This window comes from Lutra lutra, chromosome 13, assembly GCF_902655055.1.
Source record: "Lutra lutra chromosome 13, mLutLut1.2, whole genome shotgun sequence".
Taxonomy (NCBI): Eukaryota; Metazoa; Chordata; class Mammalia; order Carnivora; family Mustelidae; genus Lutra; species Lutra lutra.
In genome coordinates, this window is record NC_062290.1 from 93649266 (window position 1) to 93668192 (window position 18927).

General features: G+C 62.8%; 1 protein-coding gene across 2 annotated transcripts in view; it reads right to left on the bottom strand.

Moving 5' to 3' along the window:
• COL5A1 (collagen type V alpha 1 chain) overlaps positions 1–18927 on the bottom strand; it is a 138839-nt gene that overhangs the window by 49571 nt on the left and 70341 nt on the right. For both annotated transcript variants that reach the window (XM_047699330.1, XM_047699329.1), the window contains exons 12-27: positions 18411–18485; positions 17554–17646; positions 16528–16584; positions 15600–15653; positions 15195–15248; positions 13337–13390; positions 12048–12101; positions 10941–10994; positions 9219–9263; positions 7460–7513; positions 6912–6956; positions 6364–6417; positions 6100–6144; positions 5369–5422; positions 1383–1427; positions 513–566 (exon numbers count right to left, since the gene is read on the bottom strand). In XM_047699330.1, coding sequence (XP_047555286.1) covers positions 513–566; positions 1383–1427; positions 5369–5422; positions 6100–6144; positions 6364–6417; positions 6912–6956; positions 7460–7513; positions 9219–9263; positions 10941–10994; positions 12048–12101; positions 13337–13390; positions 15195–15248; positions 15600–15653; positions 16528–16584; positions 17554–17646; positions 18411–18485 — 891 coding nt within the window. The remainder of the gene's footprint in view (positions 1–512; positions 567–1382; positions 1428–5368; positions 5423–6099; positions 6145–6363; positions 6418–6911; positions 6957–7459; positions 7514–9218; positions 9264–10940; positions 10995–12047; positions 12102–13336; positions 13391–15194; positions 15249–15599; positions 15654–16527; positions 16585–17553; positions 17647–18410; positions 18486–18927) is intronic.

The window sequence follows — 18927 nt, forward strand, 5'->3', positions numbered from 1 at the left end:
GGCAGAATAGCCAGGACCCGGTGTTGGGCTCGCTCCGGAGCTCTGCGCCCCGCCGAACCAGGCTCTGGGAGGCCTTCAGCGGCAGAAACGCAGTTGCGGATGAACGGCCATCTCCCACCAACTGCTCCCCACCCCCACCCCGCCGCCGCCGCTCCGTCTGCCCCGGTGCTGTCCATGGGGACGGGCTCGCTCTCTCCGGACGTGCAAAGGCCCCAGAAGCTGCCCTCTGGGCACCGCCAGGAAAGCGTGTCGGGCTCTTCACCTGGGCTGAGGTGTGCATCCCTTTGGGGCTTGGGAGGGGCCTGTTCCCAACAGACGGACAGAGCGCCACCGTCCTGCTGGTTATCACGACACACAGAGACGTCCCCTGCTGGGGATCAGCCCCATCTGGCCACAAACAGTCACTCCCCCGCCTGCCCAGGCCCTCTGTCCCGGGATCCAACGAGTCCAGGAGGACCAGGGCTGCTGTGCCCCACAAGCCCAACATTGACCTCCGGGAAGCCGAATCTCACCTTGACTCCTCGAGGACCCGGATAGCCGATTGGGCCCTGGGGGCCAGGAGGACCCTGAAACCAAAGGGGGAAGGCCGTTAACTCCGACCCGGGTGGGCAGGCGTTCTGTGCCCCCCCACACACAGCCGGAAAGCTTGCCTTCCACCAGCACGCTCCCCTGCCCTGAGCAGAGCAGACATCCCAGATCAGACCCTCGGGAGAGGCTCCTCAGGAGACACGCAGGACCTGGTCCCATGGGACCCAGCCCCCCAGGAAAGCAGACGTGCACGCTGTGTGCCATGATGAGAACACCAGGGACCAATCCAACGGCAGCCCCAGCCCAGCAGCTGGGGAGTGGGAATGGGGCAGCGGGATGGGGAGGGGGCTCTGACGCTTTGGGAGGGCGGGCTGCCCTGAAGGGAGCACAGTCCCCACAGAGGCAGCTCGGATGGCGTGGGACAGCTGCCAGCTGGGGCAGGAGACAAGGGCTGGCTGACTGGGAGGAGTGCTGGTGACAGCCAACGGGCCTTGCTGACCACTGTCCCAGTGCACTGAGCAGGGCGGGCCCAGGGAGGGGTGGGGATACCATGGGAGGCACAAGGGGACTTTGGCCACAAACAGGGCGGCAGACCCCGGGGGACTCAGGCTGCCTGGAGACTCCAATCCCACCTTCAAACCCCCAAGTCCTGGACCCCAAACAAACAATGGCAACAGATCAGTAGGAGCCCTGCACTGTCACCAAGCTTCTGTGTGGCCCAGGTGACAGCTGTGCCTGCAGCCCCAAGTGCAGTACCAAGGGGGGTGGATGGGTCAGAGGGCTCTGCATGGGAGGAGGTCCCCTGGGCAGGGAGGAGGGCCTGGCTGCTCCCACTCGTGTCATTCTGAACCCACCTGGCCTCCTTTCTCTCCGGGAGGGCCTTCTTTGCCAGGGTGTCCCTGTCATGAGAGAGAAGGCAGGTGTTAGTCGGTGATCATCCCGCACAGCTGTGGTCACACGTGGGAGGGAGAGCCAGGCCCCCATCTCCTTCCCCCCACGCCCCCAGCCAGAGAAGTGGACGTGAAAGGCATCGGGCAGCTGAGCCCGGAGGTCACTCCCAGCCATGGGCCCCGAGCCAGTCCTTCAGCCCGGACCCTCGGCTGCCCCCTCCGTACGTGCGCTCCGTGTGGGCCCAGTGATGACCTGAGCTGGCATGGAGGAGAAATGTGTGTGGACACCCAAAGGCGGGATCTGCCCATATTGAGTCACCGGCCCAGCCCAACCCCAAGTGCAGGTGAGCCGGGACCGGGGACCACAAGGCATTCGCTCCGCAAGGATTCTGTGCTGAGAGAGGAATGATGTGGGACTGGGGGTCTGGACACGCCACCTTCCAGATGGGCAGGCGCCACACTGTCTGCAGGACACTCTCGCGCTGGGAGACATGCCAGGGGCCAGGCTGGTGCCCGGACAGAGGCCATGCCCTGTCATTCGCCTGGGGTCCCCAGTGCGTCCCTGAGTCCCCGGGCAGGTTGCCTGCCAACCTCTTAGCTGGTACAGACCGGAGAGGACGACCTGCTCCCACGATACAGGTCCAGAGCCGACGCCCAGCAGACCCGGTAGTGGCCCCCGGGTCACTGCCCTGTCCACCTGAGCCCCAACCAAGCCCATCCTCAGAAACACGAGCTCTCTGACGTTCCTGCTGAGGTCGGTCACTAGCTTTATGCCCTTGAGCTCCTGAGGCAAGCCCCGGATAAAAGCAGAAAGGGGAACGCTTCCCTGTCTGGAATTAGCCCAGGGACTCCAGTGAAAAGGCCGCATGGTGTGGCGAGGGCGCGGTCTGATTCTGGGCCTGGTTACCCCGACCCGCTGCGTGACCTCAGGGTAGTCACTCGCCCTCTCTGGGCCTCCACTTGTTCACGTGTCAGAGGAGAGGGGGGACAAGTTGCTCCTTCAGCTTGAGGGCTCTAAGCACCGGGGACCCTGTCCTAGAACACAACGGCGTTGTGAGGACCTAAGTCTCCCGTTTCTGAGAACAAATACTTGTGGGCGCTCCCTCTGCTGCTGTTGGCCGTGCGCTTAGATTTGACGCTGCCGTGAACAGCCTGCTTGGAGGGCAAAGTAAGCAGCGGCAGAGGGGTCCTCTACAGGGCGGGGCCTCGGGGCTCGGGGCGGAGCCTGCCGGTGCCCGCCTGATGTCGAGGGAAGTCATGCAGCAGAGGGACCACCCAGGGAGACACCCTGTTGGCCGTGCTGCCTTTCCCAAACAAAGCTCACGGTGCCCACGCCTCAGGGTGGCAGGGCTGGACCCAAAGAGTGCCGAGGAGAGGGTGTCCTGCCTTGGGGTGACCGGGAGGGTGTGGATCCTGGCCCGCCGCCACGTGGCTTCTTGGGAGGACTTTACGCCAGCCCATTTCCATTATGGACCTGGGGGGTACAGGGAGGGCAGCTGGGGGTGCTCGAGCCCAGGGTGCCAAGTGGGTCCCTCGGAAGGCGTGCTGTGCCCTCCACATGGTAATGCCGTCGCTCACGCGGCACAGACGACCACGCGCCTGCCTCACAGGTCGCTGCGGAGACCAGACGAGCAGGTGCGCCGGGCACTCAGGACTGCACCCAGCGTGGAGCGAACGGCCAGCACGCGTCAGCAGTTACCGTAATTATTAGCTTTATTTGAACAGAGGCCAAATTTCTTTAGGCACATTTTAAGTTGCATTTATAGAATGAGAGCAACTACGGGGGCGGGGGACGCCCAAAGCAAGCTTGTTAAAAACGTCGGAACGGAAAAATACTGAAAGGAAATACATCAAAACAAGAGATTGATTTCTCCCCTAGGGAAGGCCAGCCTCGTCTCCCCCCTTTGCATTTTTGTAATACCTCGTAAGGAGGATATACTTGTATGATAAAAAAATAATAAAGCTTAAATTATGTGTATTTGATACTTTTCTGATTAGAAAGTAATATATGTTCTCTGTGCCATCAGGCAAGAGGAAGAGCAGACGCGGTCCCTCCTAACCTCACCGCCCACGGCACCCCTGGCTAACCGTGCTACAGACCCTCCCATCCATCCTCCGCGCGAGGCACGCAAGACGGGCGTTGCGTGACGTGGCTTTAGTTTAACATCGCGCGGCGGGCCTTTCCTCGTGTCACCGAATACGCACCGAAAGTCGGTTTCTACTAGCTCCGTTGTACTCCCTCAACCGTGATTCACGCCCCCGAGTCCCCGCCGTGGGCTCTCCGGGACGATTTCACCGCGCCCCAGCGCGTCTGCCTGGAAACACTCCTTCCTTCTAAAGGGCTTTAAATCAACCTTCCTTTCCACAGCCAAAGCCAAACCCAACTCGAGGGAAAAGAGACACAAAACCGTCTGGTTAAGGGTGATCGACAGCACACTGCCTCGTGAACAAGGGTGTGTTTCAACGTCTCTGTTCCTGCAAATTCCTGGGAGACAACCGGCTGGCTGGCAGGGGCCACGGCACCAGTCCTCCCCCCGCCCCCGGGGCGTCTGATGCATGAAGGACCTGCAGACACTCTTATTCTAGGTTCAAGCGTTCGTTGAAGGAAGAGAAGTGCAGCCTATGGGCCCCGCGCGGGGGTGGGGGGGTCCTACAAGTGGGAGGAAAACCAGACCCCGCCAGGCACCTAGGGTGTGGGAGGACGGGTCAGTGTGGGGATGGGGTGGGGGTCTCCCTGGCAGAAGCAGTCAGGTCAGGGAGGTGGGGGTCGGCAGCCCACCCCACCCCCAGCACCCTCTCCCCGGAGCCGCTGTGGGAGAGGCCCCTCACCCCAAACACTGCAGAAGATGCACGGTGGGGGGGACGACAACACACGCAAGGACATGCGCCCCTGCTATCGTGCGCTGGGCCTTGGAGATGGCGTCAAGGTGGTTTTCGTTTTGCTGTCATTTCGTTTACTTTGCTAATTTTCTGAACCGGGTGTGTTATTTTACAGTCAGAAAAGGAAATGAAGTATGAACGTGAGCTACAGGAGGGACGAGACGTGCTATGTCCGTGCTCTCAGACGCACAGATAAGGGAGGACACGAGCGGACACGGGAGGCCCAGGGCAGCTCACGCACGGCAGGGCAGGCGAGCCGCCGGCTTGGAGAGGGACAGGGCGGTGGCGGACGTGTGATGCCCCGGGCCCAGCCAGGGAAGCCGACGGCCGTGCCGTAGACGGTCACCAAAGAACTGTCCACGTATGGAGCTCTTGCGTAGTTTTTAATGGCTGAGAAGTTACCGAGACGCCCTGCCCGAAACAGGTAATTCAGCCAGTCACGGTTTTGGAAACAGGCTATGCAGGCAGCATCACATGAATCTTCTAAAATGAACCCGAATCCCCAGACCCCACCAGCAACACGCAAAGCGGGTGTTGGGAGCGGATGAAGCCCCCACACCGACCACACGGCCCTCCCCGCCCCTCCCTCCCGCAGCGCAGCCGTGGAGGGACCATCCCCGGCTCGCTATTTCTGGCACCGTCGAGTCCGGCCCCACAGCTGTGCTCACACACCGCAGACGCGCTCCTGCAGACCCGCCTCCTCAGCGTGCGGTTGCTAAAAATACCCTCCGCGCGCCGTCCTTCCCTTCAACACCAGCAACACAGGGACTGCTGGGAGCCCAGCCCACCCTCCTCGGAGTTAGAAACGCGGGCCAGGCTCGGGTCATGAAGCAGCGCCCCAGGAACTCAAGTCCTGCTCACGCCGTCTCCGCCCCTTGCTCGGAACCCATGCTGGGAAAGTGTCTCCAAAGCCGGGTAATTACCGAGCAAGCCATCGGGTCTTCATCGGCAGAGCAGAGAGAGAGGAAACGGGGGGCGAGGGGCAGCCACAGGCCTGTGGGCCAGGTCCCGCCCTGGGGGCACCAGGGGCCGGGTGGCGTGTGAAGGGGTGAGGCAGGCAGGGTACTCACCGGGGGCCCGTCAGCACCGGGCATTCCTGGGAGGCCTGGTTTACCCAAGGGACCCTGGAACAAACCAGAGACCCCGTGAGCCCTCCGGGTCACCTCTTCCCTGGGCTGCCCACCCTCTACCTGCCCAAAGAACATTTCTGGAAAAGGATGCTCAGAGGCACGGAAGCTTCCAGCAACCGAAGCCCCTGGAGAGGGGGGAACATCGCCCTCTGCTGCTCCGGGTTCCTGGGAGCTGCCGCCATCCGTGGGGCTGAGAACCACACCTCACAGGCAGCCCTGAGCCAAGAGCAGCACGGGGGCTTGAGCACGAGCTCTCAGCAGGTGCAGGACACACCCAGCGGCCAGATCTCACAAACACAAAACAAAAGCAAACGACAAAACAGGACGCCCGGTTCAGGCTGGACGTCGGGCAAATAAGAAACGGTCAGGCCAGCTGAACGCCGGGTTCACTTCTGTTCCCTAATCCGGCGACCCTACGCAGAGCTAGACAAGGAGTGCGTGGATGGCCCAGTGATAGGGTCAATGAAAGACAGAGATCCCGCTGTCCCCCGAGCTCATCTGCTCCGTGCACAGGGCCCTGAGCGTCCCTGCCGCTGGGGGAGGCCAGAAGTTCGGACCCACCGGGGCTGACCAGCTCTCCCGCAGCCTGTACTCTGGTGGAATGAGCTTGCCGAGGCGGAAACACCCTGCTGGCAGATGGGACTGTCCCTGCACCTGCACAGCCCACTCACCTTTTCTCCCGGAGGCCCAATGGCACCCTGGGGCCCTGGAAGACCCTAGGAGATTTGGACAGGGCAAGAAAGGTCAAGGAAGTTGGCTCCAAATGCCTCCCTGCCACCCGCCCACCTTCCCGCATCCTCCCCCTCATCTGGGCACCAACAACTCAGTCCTCAATCACATCTAGGCTGTAGGTCCCTTCAGCGGGGACAGGCAGCACAGGGCCCAGGACACCCCAACACACCCACACCCCTCACTGTCCCCCACTGCTCGCTTACCTGGGCACCTGGATTACCCTGCTGTCCTGGGGGGCCGGGCTCGCCCTGGGGGCCCTAGAGGGAACAAAGGCAAGGCCACTCGTGGGAACTCTGGGCACAGGCAGGGGAAGAGTCTGCTCTCATGCCAGCAAGAAGAGGCATGGCGGAGGGACCAGGCCTTGGCACCCGCAAGGCTCTCCACGCTGACCCCGACTGGAGGAGTGCTCCGTTGCTTCTGCCAGCGATGCACACGCCACTGGCAAGGAGCCCGTGAAGGACCAGACCGGAAGGTGTTCTGTTTGGCAGAGCGCTTCCCAAACACTGCGCTAAAGTCTCCCAGTAGAGCCATGAGACCTGTCTCTCATGGGCTTGGCTCACGGTGCCCGCTCAGCACCAGGCTCCGCGCAGGGAGGGGGCCAGCTCCCTCGGGGCTGGTCCGGCTCTGACAGGCACAAGCTGTCCAGCGGCGGCTCCATGCAGGGCCAGGGCTCAGGGCCCGCACCGCCCTCCTCCTCGCATTCCCACCCCGTTTGATGGCAACCACCGGGTGGCAGACCCCGGACACTTACCACGTTTCCTTTCGGGCCTGGTTGGCCGTCCATCCCCGTCACACCCTGGATGAGAGGGAAGGGAAAGGAACACCAAGACAGAATGCTAAAGAACCCACAGGGCGCCCAGGGACCATCCCACCGGACTGGGCTTGGTGTCCTGCCCACATTGTTTCGGGATGCCACACCCTCTGGGGATGGGGCAGGAGTTGATCCCAATAACCCCACAGGCGCGAGGGGCCAGCGACAGTGGAGCAGCCGGCCCCAGCGCAGGGCGGGGCGGGCCTGGGGAAGCCGCCCACCGTGACAGGGCCGGACCAGACCCTCAGGCTGGCTCCTCCCAGAACTTTCCCAGAAGGAGGACGTGAGGTGTCCGCAGGCTGTTGGTAACAGCACGTGAGGCATGAGGACGGGGAGAGCCGCATGGCCAGCTGGGCTCCGTGTCTCCACCCACAAAGGCACACCGGCTAGAGGGTTCCTTCCGCCTGTGAGCGGCAGAGCCCTGCTGACCTCAACCAGCCCCGGACAACTGTCTGAGTGGACAGACGTGCAGAGGTGACAGGCCTTACCGGAGGTCCAGGAGGGCCCGGGGGCCCCTTCGGCCCCAGCAGACCACGCGGCCCCTGCAAGAGGAAGGAACAAGTTCCCACTTGGCCAAGAAGCCCGGCCCGGCCCAGCCCCCAGGCAAATCCCGCAGCCTCACCCCTGCCAGAGCCTTTGCCGCCACGCAGGTGTCCACACCTCCCCGGGAAGCGTGGCTGTGCCTCCCCCCGCACCCCGCCTCTCCACCTCCGCTCTGGGAAGCAGAGGTTGGAGCCAGAAGCTAACAGGAGGCTCAGACCGGGATGAAGGAGGCACCTCAGAGCCTTTGCAAGCCGGGGGCCCTTCCACACACGTGCGGGGCAGGTGCCCACAAAAGCTCTCCTCGAGGAGGCCACAAAGACAGTCGGCTGCGTGGCGGGCTTTTGGCCACGTCTCATTACTGGCTCCCTCTCAGACCCTTCCGTGCAGGGACACGCGGCTGCGTTTCTGACACCAGAAGGCGGAGGGAGGACACGCTGCTGGGGACGCGGCGGCCAAACACAGAGACGAAGCACGGCGCTCAGGTTTCTTCTGGGACTTGGACAGCCCAGAGCTCAGCCCCGCTCTCCCCTGCAGCGGGGGACACGTGTGGGGACAGCCACTTGCGCTCGTGGAGGGACACGGCCCCAAGGCAGCGCCGACCCCAGCACAGCTGACCAGACTCCCGTGGCCCGCTCGCACCTGCCTTGCCCGTGGGGCTCAGCCAGCCCTTAACCAAGGCGCGACCACCCTTTCGATGGACGCACTTCACACATCCGGGAAGAGAAATCCTTCCCACATGCACTGCCCTGTACCCGTCCCTTTCGTTAGGTAAATGCCTGGCCTCGTAAACGCTTCCTAGGGGTTCGTAACCCAGAAGGCACCACTTAGACGCATGTTAAGGAGAAGACTGGGTAATGGGGTCTCCTGGAGGGCTGATCAGACATCGGGGAATAATTTAGTCCCCGGTGAAAGTGCGAGCGCAGCCCAGGCCCTCTGTGTCGCGCTGGCAGTGTTTCTCCTCAGTTAACGTCGCCAGAGGCTTGCGGCCGTGATGACGTGGATGACGGAAGTGAGGCGTCTGAGAACTACCCTCTGTGAAACGTAAGTGGTGTTCCTTCTCGCTGAGGACGCTCGCCTGGCCCGAAACGGAGGTCGGCTTGGGGAAAAGAGGGCCACCCTAACAGAGGGCTCCACGTTCGGGAAGCGCAGACACCAGAAGGGACAGCAGACAGTCGGACCCGTCCCCGCAACGGCCCTCAGACACTTGCCTGAACAGCTGCAGCTTGCACGCCCTCATGAGGGCCCTGGACGCCCCCAGTGATAACCGGGGTTACCCCCCCGTGATGACCCTGGATCCCGCTTGTGATGACTTGGGACGCCCCCGTGATGATCCTGCACACCCCCATGATGACCTTGGATGCCCACCATGATGACCTTGGACACGCACCAGGCCCATGGCCTGATGCGTGATGACCTTGGATGACCACCATGATGACCTTGGACACGCACCAGGCCCACGGCGTGGAGGCCCAAACACAGCCCCCCAGATCTCAGCTTCTTCCTCCGGGGAAGGTCGTATTTGCCCCACACCCTTTCCAATGTACTCCTTCTTTTTCTCCCTCCAGAATCCCCCAGCTGAGTCTCTGTTTCAAGGCTGACCCCTTCTCTAATCTATGTTCTAGGTGGTCCCAGGTTCTGCCCAGACCAGAGCTTCCTTGAGCAGCCCATCGCCATGCTGAGGAGACAGAACGCGATCAGACTTACGGGTTCCCCAGGCAGCCCTCTGGGCCCGACTTCTCCATCGTCACCCTGTGGGGAAGGAAAGCGGCAGGATTTTAGAGATCAGTTCTAAAGCCTGGACAGAGAGACAGTGCCCCTGCTGCTGTGCAACGGATGCTTTGTCCTGGGGCTGCTTCTGCCTCGGCCAGATTTTCTGGTCCCGGTACCAGCCAGGAAGGCCCCAAAATGTCCACATGCCCAGAAAGCTGCAGGAACGGGCAGGATCTGGGGCCCCGGGACACTGGTCAGGAGGCCACAAACCACAGCTCCAACGAGGAGAAAGCTGCACGGGAAGGATCCTGCGAGCAAAGGATCTGGTCGCCTTGATGGGTGACGATAGGGATGAAGGACAGAGGAATAGAAGCTAGACAGAGACAGAAAACAAGTAGCTAGGGAGGGAGGGAGGGGGATGACACATGATGGGGAGGGAGGGAGGGAAAGAACAAGGGAGGAAGGGGGAGAGGGAGGGAAGTTGAGAGGGACGAAGGCAAATGATAGGAACACGAGTGGCAGAAGCTGGGGTAGAAAGGAGTCACGGACGATCACCAGATCCCGGGCCAACTCCAAGGTAGCCCAACCTCTCTGCCAGGGCCCTAAACACGGCGGGGGGAGGAAACCCAGAGGAGTCTTCCTTCCGGCTGGAGAAGGAAAGGCCGCCCAGGCTTGACTGGTCCCAGAACAGGAGCTGCTTCTCAACACCCACTTCTGTCAACGCGCCGCTCCCTTCCCTCCTCCCCGCACACGCACACGCGCACACACACGCACACCCAGGCCTGCACATCTGCACGTGAGCACACGTGGGCATCTTGCACACGCACGCACACATGAAGTCGTGCCCGCACACATGTGCACACGTACCCTGTGTGCACACGTACATATACACACGCACATGCATGCCCAGCCCTGCACACACATGCACACACACACACACACCTCCAGGAGGACCCTGCTCGCCTCTCCCGTGGTGCAGTGAGCTGTGCTGGGCGCAGACAGGAGAAGGGGCAGGGACAAAGCCAGCCTGGGAGCCACTGAGGACAGAAGCATGGCCGGGCCCGCCCTTCCCATGCCCTACCTGCTCCCCTTACATTCAGAGCTTCTAGACCCTGTCCCTAAAACACCCCTAACACCCCGAGACACATTGTGAGTGACTGGGGTGTGAGGAGGCGGGGCTCAAAAGCTCCCCACGCTTCTCTACCGCAGGACAACGGTGCTCTGGTCTCCCAAGGAGCCACAGCCCCAGAAGAGCCACCGGACAAATACACAGACCCCATGGAGCCCCCAGGGGAGGGCCGCCTCCCGCCACGGCCCCAACCTCGCCCCCCACCTCCAGAGCCACCCACTCCAGACTCTCCCCCATCTCCCCAGATCCCCAGGCTCTGCACCCACAGCCTGCATCCGAGCCGTGGATGAGCGGAGACATGGAGCTCACACTTGCCGACACGTTTCCACGGTGTCCTGGGCACCTGCCTCCTGGAACTAGGGGCTTTTTCTGAGACCGGTGACAGCTGAAAGCCACTCGGAGACACCACACAGGGCAGGATCAACGGTCAAGCATCTCAGAAGTGGTTTGCAGGCTGTCCCCACATCCCATGGCTTCACCCTCCCCACCCCCCAGCCACACGCCTGACGGCCGAGCGCTCTGCTGCCAGCATTTCCCAGCGGTTCGCAGCCCAGACCCCCTGAGGGGACAGGCAGGTGGTGACATACCCGTTCTCCATCGTCTCCGGGAGGTCCTGGTGGCCCAGAAGGACCAGGGTCACCCTAGGAAGTCAAGCGGGGTCAGCATTAGGCACTTGGGAGCAGATGCCTGCGACTGTCCCAAATGCCCATCTATCTTTCTGTGATTCCGACTGTGGACGTCCCGAGCCCACTGAGGACTCCCAGAGCCACAGGAGGTCCGTTCGGGTAGCTGGGGTCGGGAGGCAGGGCCCGGGACAGGTCCACGGACACAGGGCCAAGGAACACTGTAGCAGGTGCGAGCCACACCCCGCGAGCTTCTCCATGGGAAGCAGGGGAGCACCCCAGCCCCACAGGGCCCCCTAAGAAAGGGCTGCCACCCTGGACAGCGAGTGTCCTGAGGCTGGGCGCCGGGTCCCCTCTCACCCCTGGAGGCTTTAGGCCTTGCACACAGTTGGCACTCAATACAGGCTCATCCATCGCACGGATGGGCCCTGACCTAGCGGGTGCCTTTGTTCTGGTCTCCGTGTCGCAGTTGGAGAATGTGGACAACGCAGCTTTGGTAAACTGTTAGGGCCATTTCTCAGCGTGCTACGGGACGTGATGGGTAACCCCCCGCCCAACACGACCAACCAGCATGTGTGCATGCACGCGCATGTACACACATGCACACGTGCCCGCCTGTCCTCAAGGTGCCGAAGAGACGCATCGTCTGCTTCAAAGGGAACAGGCAAGAGAGAAAGTGTCCAGCAAGTGGCCTAGGCCTGTCGCGTGGAGACCGCCCCCGACGGGAGGAGAGACGGGGGCACCGGCCGCTGCACACACCTGCCCTCGTCACAGCAGCCACGTGGGCCGTGCAAAGGGTCCAGGCCCCCCGATCGGACAGCGGGCTTCTCCAGGGCAGGCTCACCCTCACCCTCCTTCACCCCTGGAGCGCGGAGCCCGACGGGCTCTTTCATTAGAAGCTGCTCAGGAGAAACCCGCTTTCTCTGGGCTGACCTCCCGGGGTCGCCTAGGGTTTTCGCTCCCACCACCTGGGACTGGAAGCGACCCGGCCCCACGCGAGAGCACTAAGGCCTCCCGAGACACGCGTCCATCAGGTTCCCTGTGCCAGAAACGCACAGACAGGACACTTACCCGGTGGCCCTTCTCTCCCGGCAGTCCTGCGAGGCCGTCAAAGCCACGGTCACCCTGCGAGGGAACGGGAGGCTCCTCAGAGACTGCGTTGCACACAGCTCGGCCGCCAGGCCTCAGGCCGCACCCAGGAACCCTGTGTGCCGTGACCCCAGGCTCTGCTCACCACACCCAGGCTCTGCCTTAGGCCTGTGTTCCCCAGCTCTTTTCCCCCAAACACCAGCAAAGCCCAGAAACACAGAGGTGACTCTGTCTTGGGCCACAGACTCTGAGCCTCGTGGCAGAGTGACCACGGCCGTGCGACCGTCTTACTCACTGCCACGCCCTCAGCGCCGAGCCGCGCCCCACACTCTTAGTGGCCTGTGCTCATCCGGTGGAGGGCCTGACCCGGGCTGCCAACACTGTGGCTCCCGGCCACCCCGGGGTGCCTGTGGGGGCCCAGGTACAGAGTCCTGGCTCGAAGATGCTGCAAACCACGCGGGGAGAGGCCGAGAGTATCCGGGCTTAGGTATGCTTCTGCGGTTGGAAGACTGGTCTACGGGGAGAGATCCGAGCAGACTTTCTTCCCTCCTGCCGCTCCGGGGACGCAAGACCAGAGCCTCACCAGAGCTCCATGTGTGTGGGGAGCACGTGAGCTCATCTGTACCAGTTACTAAGTGGACAGATGGCTCGGACACCTGGCTAGGACAGTGACCCACTTCCTGGCCGCTCCAGGTAGCAGGAGCCGTCCACATCACGGTGCGCTTGCTGGGGACGTAAGCCTTTCCTCTCGTGCTGCACATAGCCCGGGTCGGCTCTCCGGGGGCCGAGACGGGGGCCCCCACGCTCACCCACATGCACTGTCTACTCGGTCCCTGCCATGCCGAATAGGTGGCCCAGCACAGGAAAAGAAGGCTCCCTGCTCGTGTACTTGGCGTTCCTGCATCCCCCCCTCCCATGTGTCCAACCGTGTCACCTCCCCTCCCATGAATGGATTCCGTGCCTGGGATTCTACCCCCACCCACCAAGCTCACCACCCACTGGAAAGGGGCAAACTCTCTGCAGTTGTCACACCTGTCTGTGACAGTCACCCCCCAGCCCGGCCTTGTGCCAACATGTCAGGGAGACTGAGCCAAGCAGCACCTTCCGCACCCCCAAGCCCCCACCCTGGATGAGCGTGGACGTCATGCGTCATAACTTGTCATCAGAACTGCCATCACCGCACAACCAACACATTGGCCATGTCGCCAGCATGACGCCAGCAATGGCGGCCATGGCCGCAAGGACCCTGGGAGGCGGCAAGCGTGGCCTACCTTGGGGCCAGTCTGTCCAGGCATCCCTCTTGCTCCGTCACTCCCAGCTCGGCCCTGGAACAGAGGAGGCAAAGTGTCACGGGGACCCGTGAGTGGGGCCTTCCTGGGAGGCCCAGCAGAGTGGCACTGCCCCATGTGGCCGGGCTGGTCGAGAGGACGCAGGCCCAGGCTCCTGGGGCTGCTGTGCGCCTCTCGACGTGGTTCCCGTCTTTGAGCCTCGCCACCTGAAACGCCAGATGCGGCGATGCCTCTCTGTGTTGGGGGGTGAGACCACGCCGCAGGAGAGGAGCAGGCAGCGCCGTGTGGCCACGGGACTGGAGGTCTCTGGGTCTGCGGCTCCCGAGAGAGCGTGTCCCCACAGCAAAGCCCAGGCCACCACCCTGCCACCGTTCAGAAGGCAGGTTACAGACAGGAGTCACGGAAAGCACGTGCCGAGGATCGGTCCCATCGGCCACGACGAAAACTGAGCTGCACGGTGGTGGCGGATCTCACGAAAGCCACACGCCTGCCCACGTAAGCAAGATGCTCCCGTCCGCGGGGGCCACTCCCAGACCCATCACTTCCAGCCACTCCCAGGAAACCACAAGGACAAGTCTACAGTCCCCACCTGACTGGCCACAGGGACGAAGGGCAGGGCCCACTACACAGGCCCCACGGCCACCCCGGGAGAGCCCTGTCAGGCTTGAGGCACCTGGACAGGGACGGAGACTCGGCCAGGTGCCAACTCGCTAACGCACGATGTCAGCCGGCTGAGAAGAAAGGGCTGACCCAGACCGACGTCCTCTCTCCTCCCCGCGTCCCACATGCCGCTGATCAAACAAGGCCACCCCGGCACACTCTGGGCACCTGGGTGCTCTCACCCTGGGCCACGGAACCCCACCAGCCATGGGAGGACCTGCACTCGGCCTTCCCCGCCTTCCCCATCCCTCCCACGCCAGCCTGAGGAACAGCTCCCAGGGAAACGGGATCGTTTACAGCGTTTAGAGACTCACAGAAACCTTGAACGAAATAAAACTCTTTGCAGAATCAGAACCAAGACAAACCCAGACTGTCTCCCAAGAATCACTGATCTCCGGCACTGGTGGCCCACGTGGAAGCGTGGGTCTGACCCTGCATGGGTCCTGGATCCCCCCGGCCTCAGGGACCTGTGTCCTGAGGGCCACACGAGGGCCGTGCCCCATCACTCCTGCTCACGACCACTGTTAGCCCCCCCTACCCCCGCAAGGAGTCCCGTCCACCCCTCACCCTCTCCAGGCGGAATGGCCAGGCAGCCCCGGGGACAGCACTGCTCCGAGAGGCTCACACCCAGAACCCTCTCCTCCCTCACCCAAAGCCTTCTCTGGCTGAAAAGACCCACTCCTTAGCCATCTTTCTGGTGAGATGTGAGATCATTAGGCTCTCCCTGGCTTGTCTGGACGGGGACCATTGATGTATATTAACCTGGAAACACACGCCCCGTGCAACAGCCACGGTCATATGGACACAAACTAGTTCCATCCGCTAAAACCAGCCCCCAGAGTCCCAGGGATCCTGGACATCAGCCTGGCCTTCCCCCCACACCAAACTGAGGCCATTTCCAGAGAAACAAGTCCACCCTAAGGAAATAAGGCCCATCGGTCACTTTGTCTTCCCGCACTTGCTCCCCAAGGGCCTGGGAAGCTGCCTCAATTAAAAACGTTTGTGAAACTAAATTAACGTGCTCTGGATGGAGGCACCAGAGGCGGGTGAGCCGCACCGGCCCCAGGGAAGGGAAAATGCGGCCTTGAAAATAGTTGCCCTTCGTTGGGGGCAGGGGGGCAGCCGGGCCTGTGGCCCCGAGCAGAGCAGACTCCCACCCCACGGGACCCGCAAAACTCACCCTTCTTCCAGGCTTTCCAGCAGGGCCAGGCGGACCCTGCACACCTCGGGGTCCCTGTCCGGAAGCAAAGAGGGCAATGGGTCAGGCTGGGTCCGTGTTTTTCAGAGGCAAAAGCAAAGCCTTGTCCCTGTGTTCATCAAGCCGGCCGGTGGGGGCTCGTGGGCAGCAGTGGGCCGGGCACAGACCTGCTGCCCAAGTGAGGGTCTGAAGAGGCCCAGCCCGCTGTCCCCCAGCCGTCCCCCAGCAAGGAACAGTTATTTCTTCCCCAATCCCAGCTGCACACAAAGCCACAATTCCCACTGGCTCCCTTGAAGACACGCGCTGTAGGAGCCCCCATTCCAGCGGCCTCCACCTCTGATGCACACGGGGTGCCCCCCAAGCAGCAAGAGTGAGATGCCTACATACCTGAGGCCCCATGTCTCCCGGCTCGCCCTTCAGACCTCCACTCCCCGGAGGGCCCTAGGGAGACATGGTCTGGGTTAAGGAATACACATCAGACCTCCGGGAATGGGTCACCCCGTGGGGCAGGGCTCCCCGCTGAGAATCAGTGGCGCTTGCAGCCCTCAGAGTCCGAGGGACGAGCAGTAACTTCCCAGGGATGTGGGTGTCCCCTTAGTTTTGAACAAAACGCTGGACGGTGCAGCGTACAGGACGGGAGCCATGAGGCCCACGGCATGCTTGTTCCTCTCTCTGGGATGAGTGTGACTGGGGTCTGTCGCGGCCGCGGCTCAGGGCAACACGTGGGCATCCGTAGGGCGCACGACAAGGCAGGAGCCACAGGTGGACAGGAGCAGCCCCAAGCCTGCCCTGACGGGGAAGGGGCTGGCACAGACCCGGGGCACAGAGCCAATCTACCACTCCCAGGGGAACGGGCCTGGCAGGTGTTGAAATCCTGTCTCTTTGCAAACAGCAAAGGCCACCCACACTCCCTGGGGATCCCGCTGGCCGGCCCTGAGTGTGCTCGGGCACACCCCATCCAGGGCTTGAGCAGCTGGAGGGTGGCACGTGAGAAATCCTGGGTCTGTCCCCACTCAAGTGCTCTTGACTTAGGAAACATGATTTTAAAGAGTAAAGACACCGGAAAGAAAGCTCCCTGGGTCAGGAGGAAAATCCCAGGCAGAGCAGGAGTGGCAGGCCTCCCTGTGTGGGTCACCACAGCCCCACACCCCCTGCCCCTCCCCAGGACCCCTGGACCCGCTGGGGTGCCGCTGGTATATCAGTGGTTGGTAAGAGCTTAAAGGGTGCTCTCCGGGTGAGCCTGGGGCCAGAAGGGACTCACGAAGGACGCCCCAGCCCTCACCACGCTCCCCCACTCTCCCCACCAAGGACTCACCATGGGGCCGGGCCTCCCGGTAAGACCCATCGGGCCAGCCGGCCCCCGCAGTGCCAGCTGCAAGAGAAAACAGAGCAGGCTGAGGGACAGCGGGCACTGGCCCTCATGGGGGACGCTCTATCGGGCGGGAAAGGCCCGACGGGACATGCCAAGGACAAGGGCCTCTGCAGGAGGGGTCGGACGGAGCTCCAGAAACCGGGCACCGAGACGCCCCTGGGGCCTGAGCCAACCACAAATGGAATGGAGAAGGCGGAGGGGGGACCTGGGCGTGGCGTGCCCCACTGTGGGGGTGGGTTACCTGCTCCTGTCCCCCCAGCTGGCACCCGCACCCCGCCCTGGACAGGCAGGCCCGGCCGGCGAATCGGGCCACGGGCACGGGGCAGCATCATACGGACCATTTATCCTGTAGCCACAGCTCGCCGCGTGGCCGGCCGGCAACTCCGTGTGCGCCGATCCCTGCTGTCGCCCCTGCCGGCCACAGCCGCATAGACATCGCCCAAAGAGGGGCTATTTAACGGCTCCCTGAGATGCCCAATTGGAGACGACACGCTGTGAGACAATCAGCCACCCCAGCCACCCCACAGAACCAGGCTTTGCTCTTGTCACCGGCAACCAGCAACCGGGAACATCGTTAGTTAAAACTTCGGTTCACTCGCCAGCTGGTCTGCAGTGAGTGGAGCCACCGGGAAGCAAAGGGACCCCCCACGCCAGACAAGGGGCTTTAGGGGCCACGGGAGCTCTCCCAGAGGCTCTGTCTCAGCCCCGCCCCACTGCAGGAAGCCCCTTCCAGGTCTGTCCGTCCCAGGAGCCCCGCGGGGACAGCTGATGGCCCTGTGCGTCCACATCCTGGAACCTGGACCCTTGGCATGGACGAAGGAGCTCTGAGATCCCCCCTGCCCCTTTCCCAGTGCTGGCCTGGGCCCCCAGCTAGACGTAGACATGTGCATGCCCCACAGTGTCCTGATCGCCCAGGAGGCAAGCCCTTCCCACCCGCACCCCTGCACCAAGGACACAGACGCCACTTACCCGGGCCTGCTGCAGGATGGCCTGAGCCTGGGACTCCTGAGCCGACACCATGGGGCCTTTGGAGCCGGCGTCACCGCCCCCTCCGAAGCGGAACTGCAGATATGAGGTGGGGGTCACCCGGGACACACCGACACAGGCGTCCATCCTGGGACCGGGGCCTCTCGGGTGACCGCAGAGCCCTGGGGAGTCTGCGTGGGCAGCATCTGGCACTCGATCCCTCCCAGCCCCGCCTGCCAGCCTCGGCCCTGGGGCCCCCTGGAGACCTGGCCCAGGTCTGGGGAGAACTTTCTGGCTTCTGCCCTGAGACCCCACAGCCCCTACCTGTAAGAAGAAAGAGCCTGGGGCCCAGTGCAAATGCCTGCTTAGCCAGGAAGCTCCCGGCTCACATGGTGTCTCCCTGAGCTCTGCCCAGCCTCCCGGGCAGCACTGGGCCACCAGTCAGAAGCCTGCCGTCCAGGCCAGCATGCCACACACGTGCCCTCCTGGGCCTGGGCTCCCAGTGAAGGAGATGGCACCACGAGGTCAAGGGCAGGGCCGGCCCAAGGTGGGAGCAGCTGGCTGCATGCCCAGCTGGAGATCCCGGCAGAGACGGACAGATGCCACTCAGCTTTCTTGCAGAGAGCCAGGCTCCCTGCCCCTTAGGTGGGCCAGCCCTGGACCCCAGCAGAGAACTGGAGACCTTGGCCACCAGGGTCCATTCTGCACATCAGCAGAAACGGCCTCAGAGGGCCTATTTCTATGAGACGGCCCACATCAGAGTGATTCTGTGGCCGGGGACTGACCCTCAGACACAGCCCAAGGCGCCCTCCCCACCCCATTTGAGCCCTGAGCCCACCCCCACAAATAAGGATACTCACAGGCAGCATGAGCATGGTACCAGGAGGGCCAGGCAGCCCATCAGCCCCAGGAAGGCCTGGGCGTCCAGGGGGACCCTGTGGACAGAGGGCCCAAGACAGCTGGGTCACTATGCAACGGGGACGGAGCAGGGCTATGTCCAGATGAGGAAGTCAGAGCCACAGCCCGTGAGGAAATGCACAGGGCAAGCACAGAGCAGCAAGACCCCATGGCACAGAATGTTCCAGAAGCCAAGCGCAGAGAAGGGAGGGGCACTGGCTTTAGGCAGATGAGGATACGCTTCTAGGGGAGAGGGATGAGGAGGGAGAGGGCTCTGGGCAGGACCTGGAGCGATTTACAGGGAGAGGTGAGAGACTGCATCCAGGGACACAGGGGACACTGGGGGAGCGGGCAGTGTCCACCATCCAGAAACGCGCCCTCCAGGCCCGCACACCAGTAGGCAGGGCCGCCCCCAGGGGACCAAGGTCTATGTCCTCCATCAGCCAGTGCGCTGGCCCTTATGACCCGGTCCCCACCAAC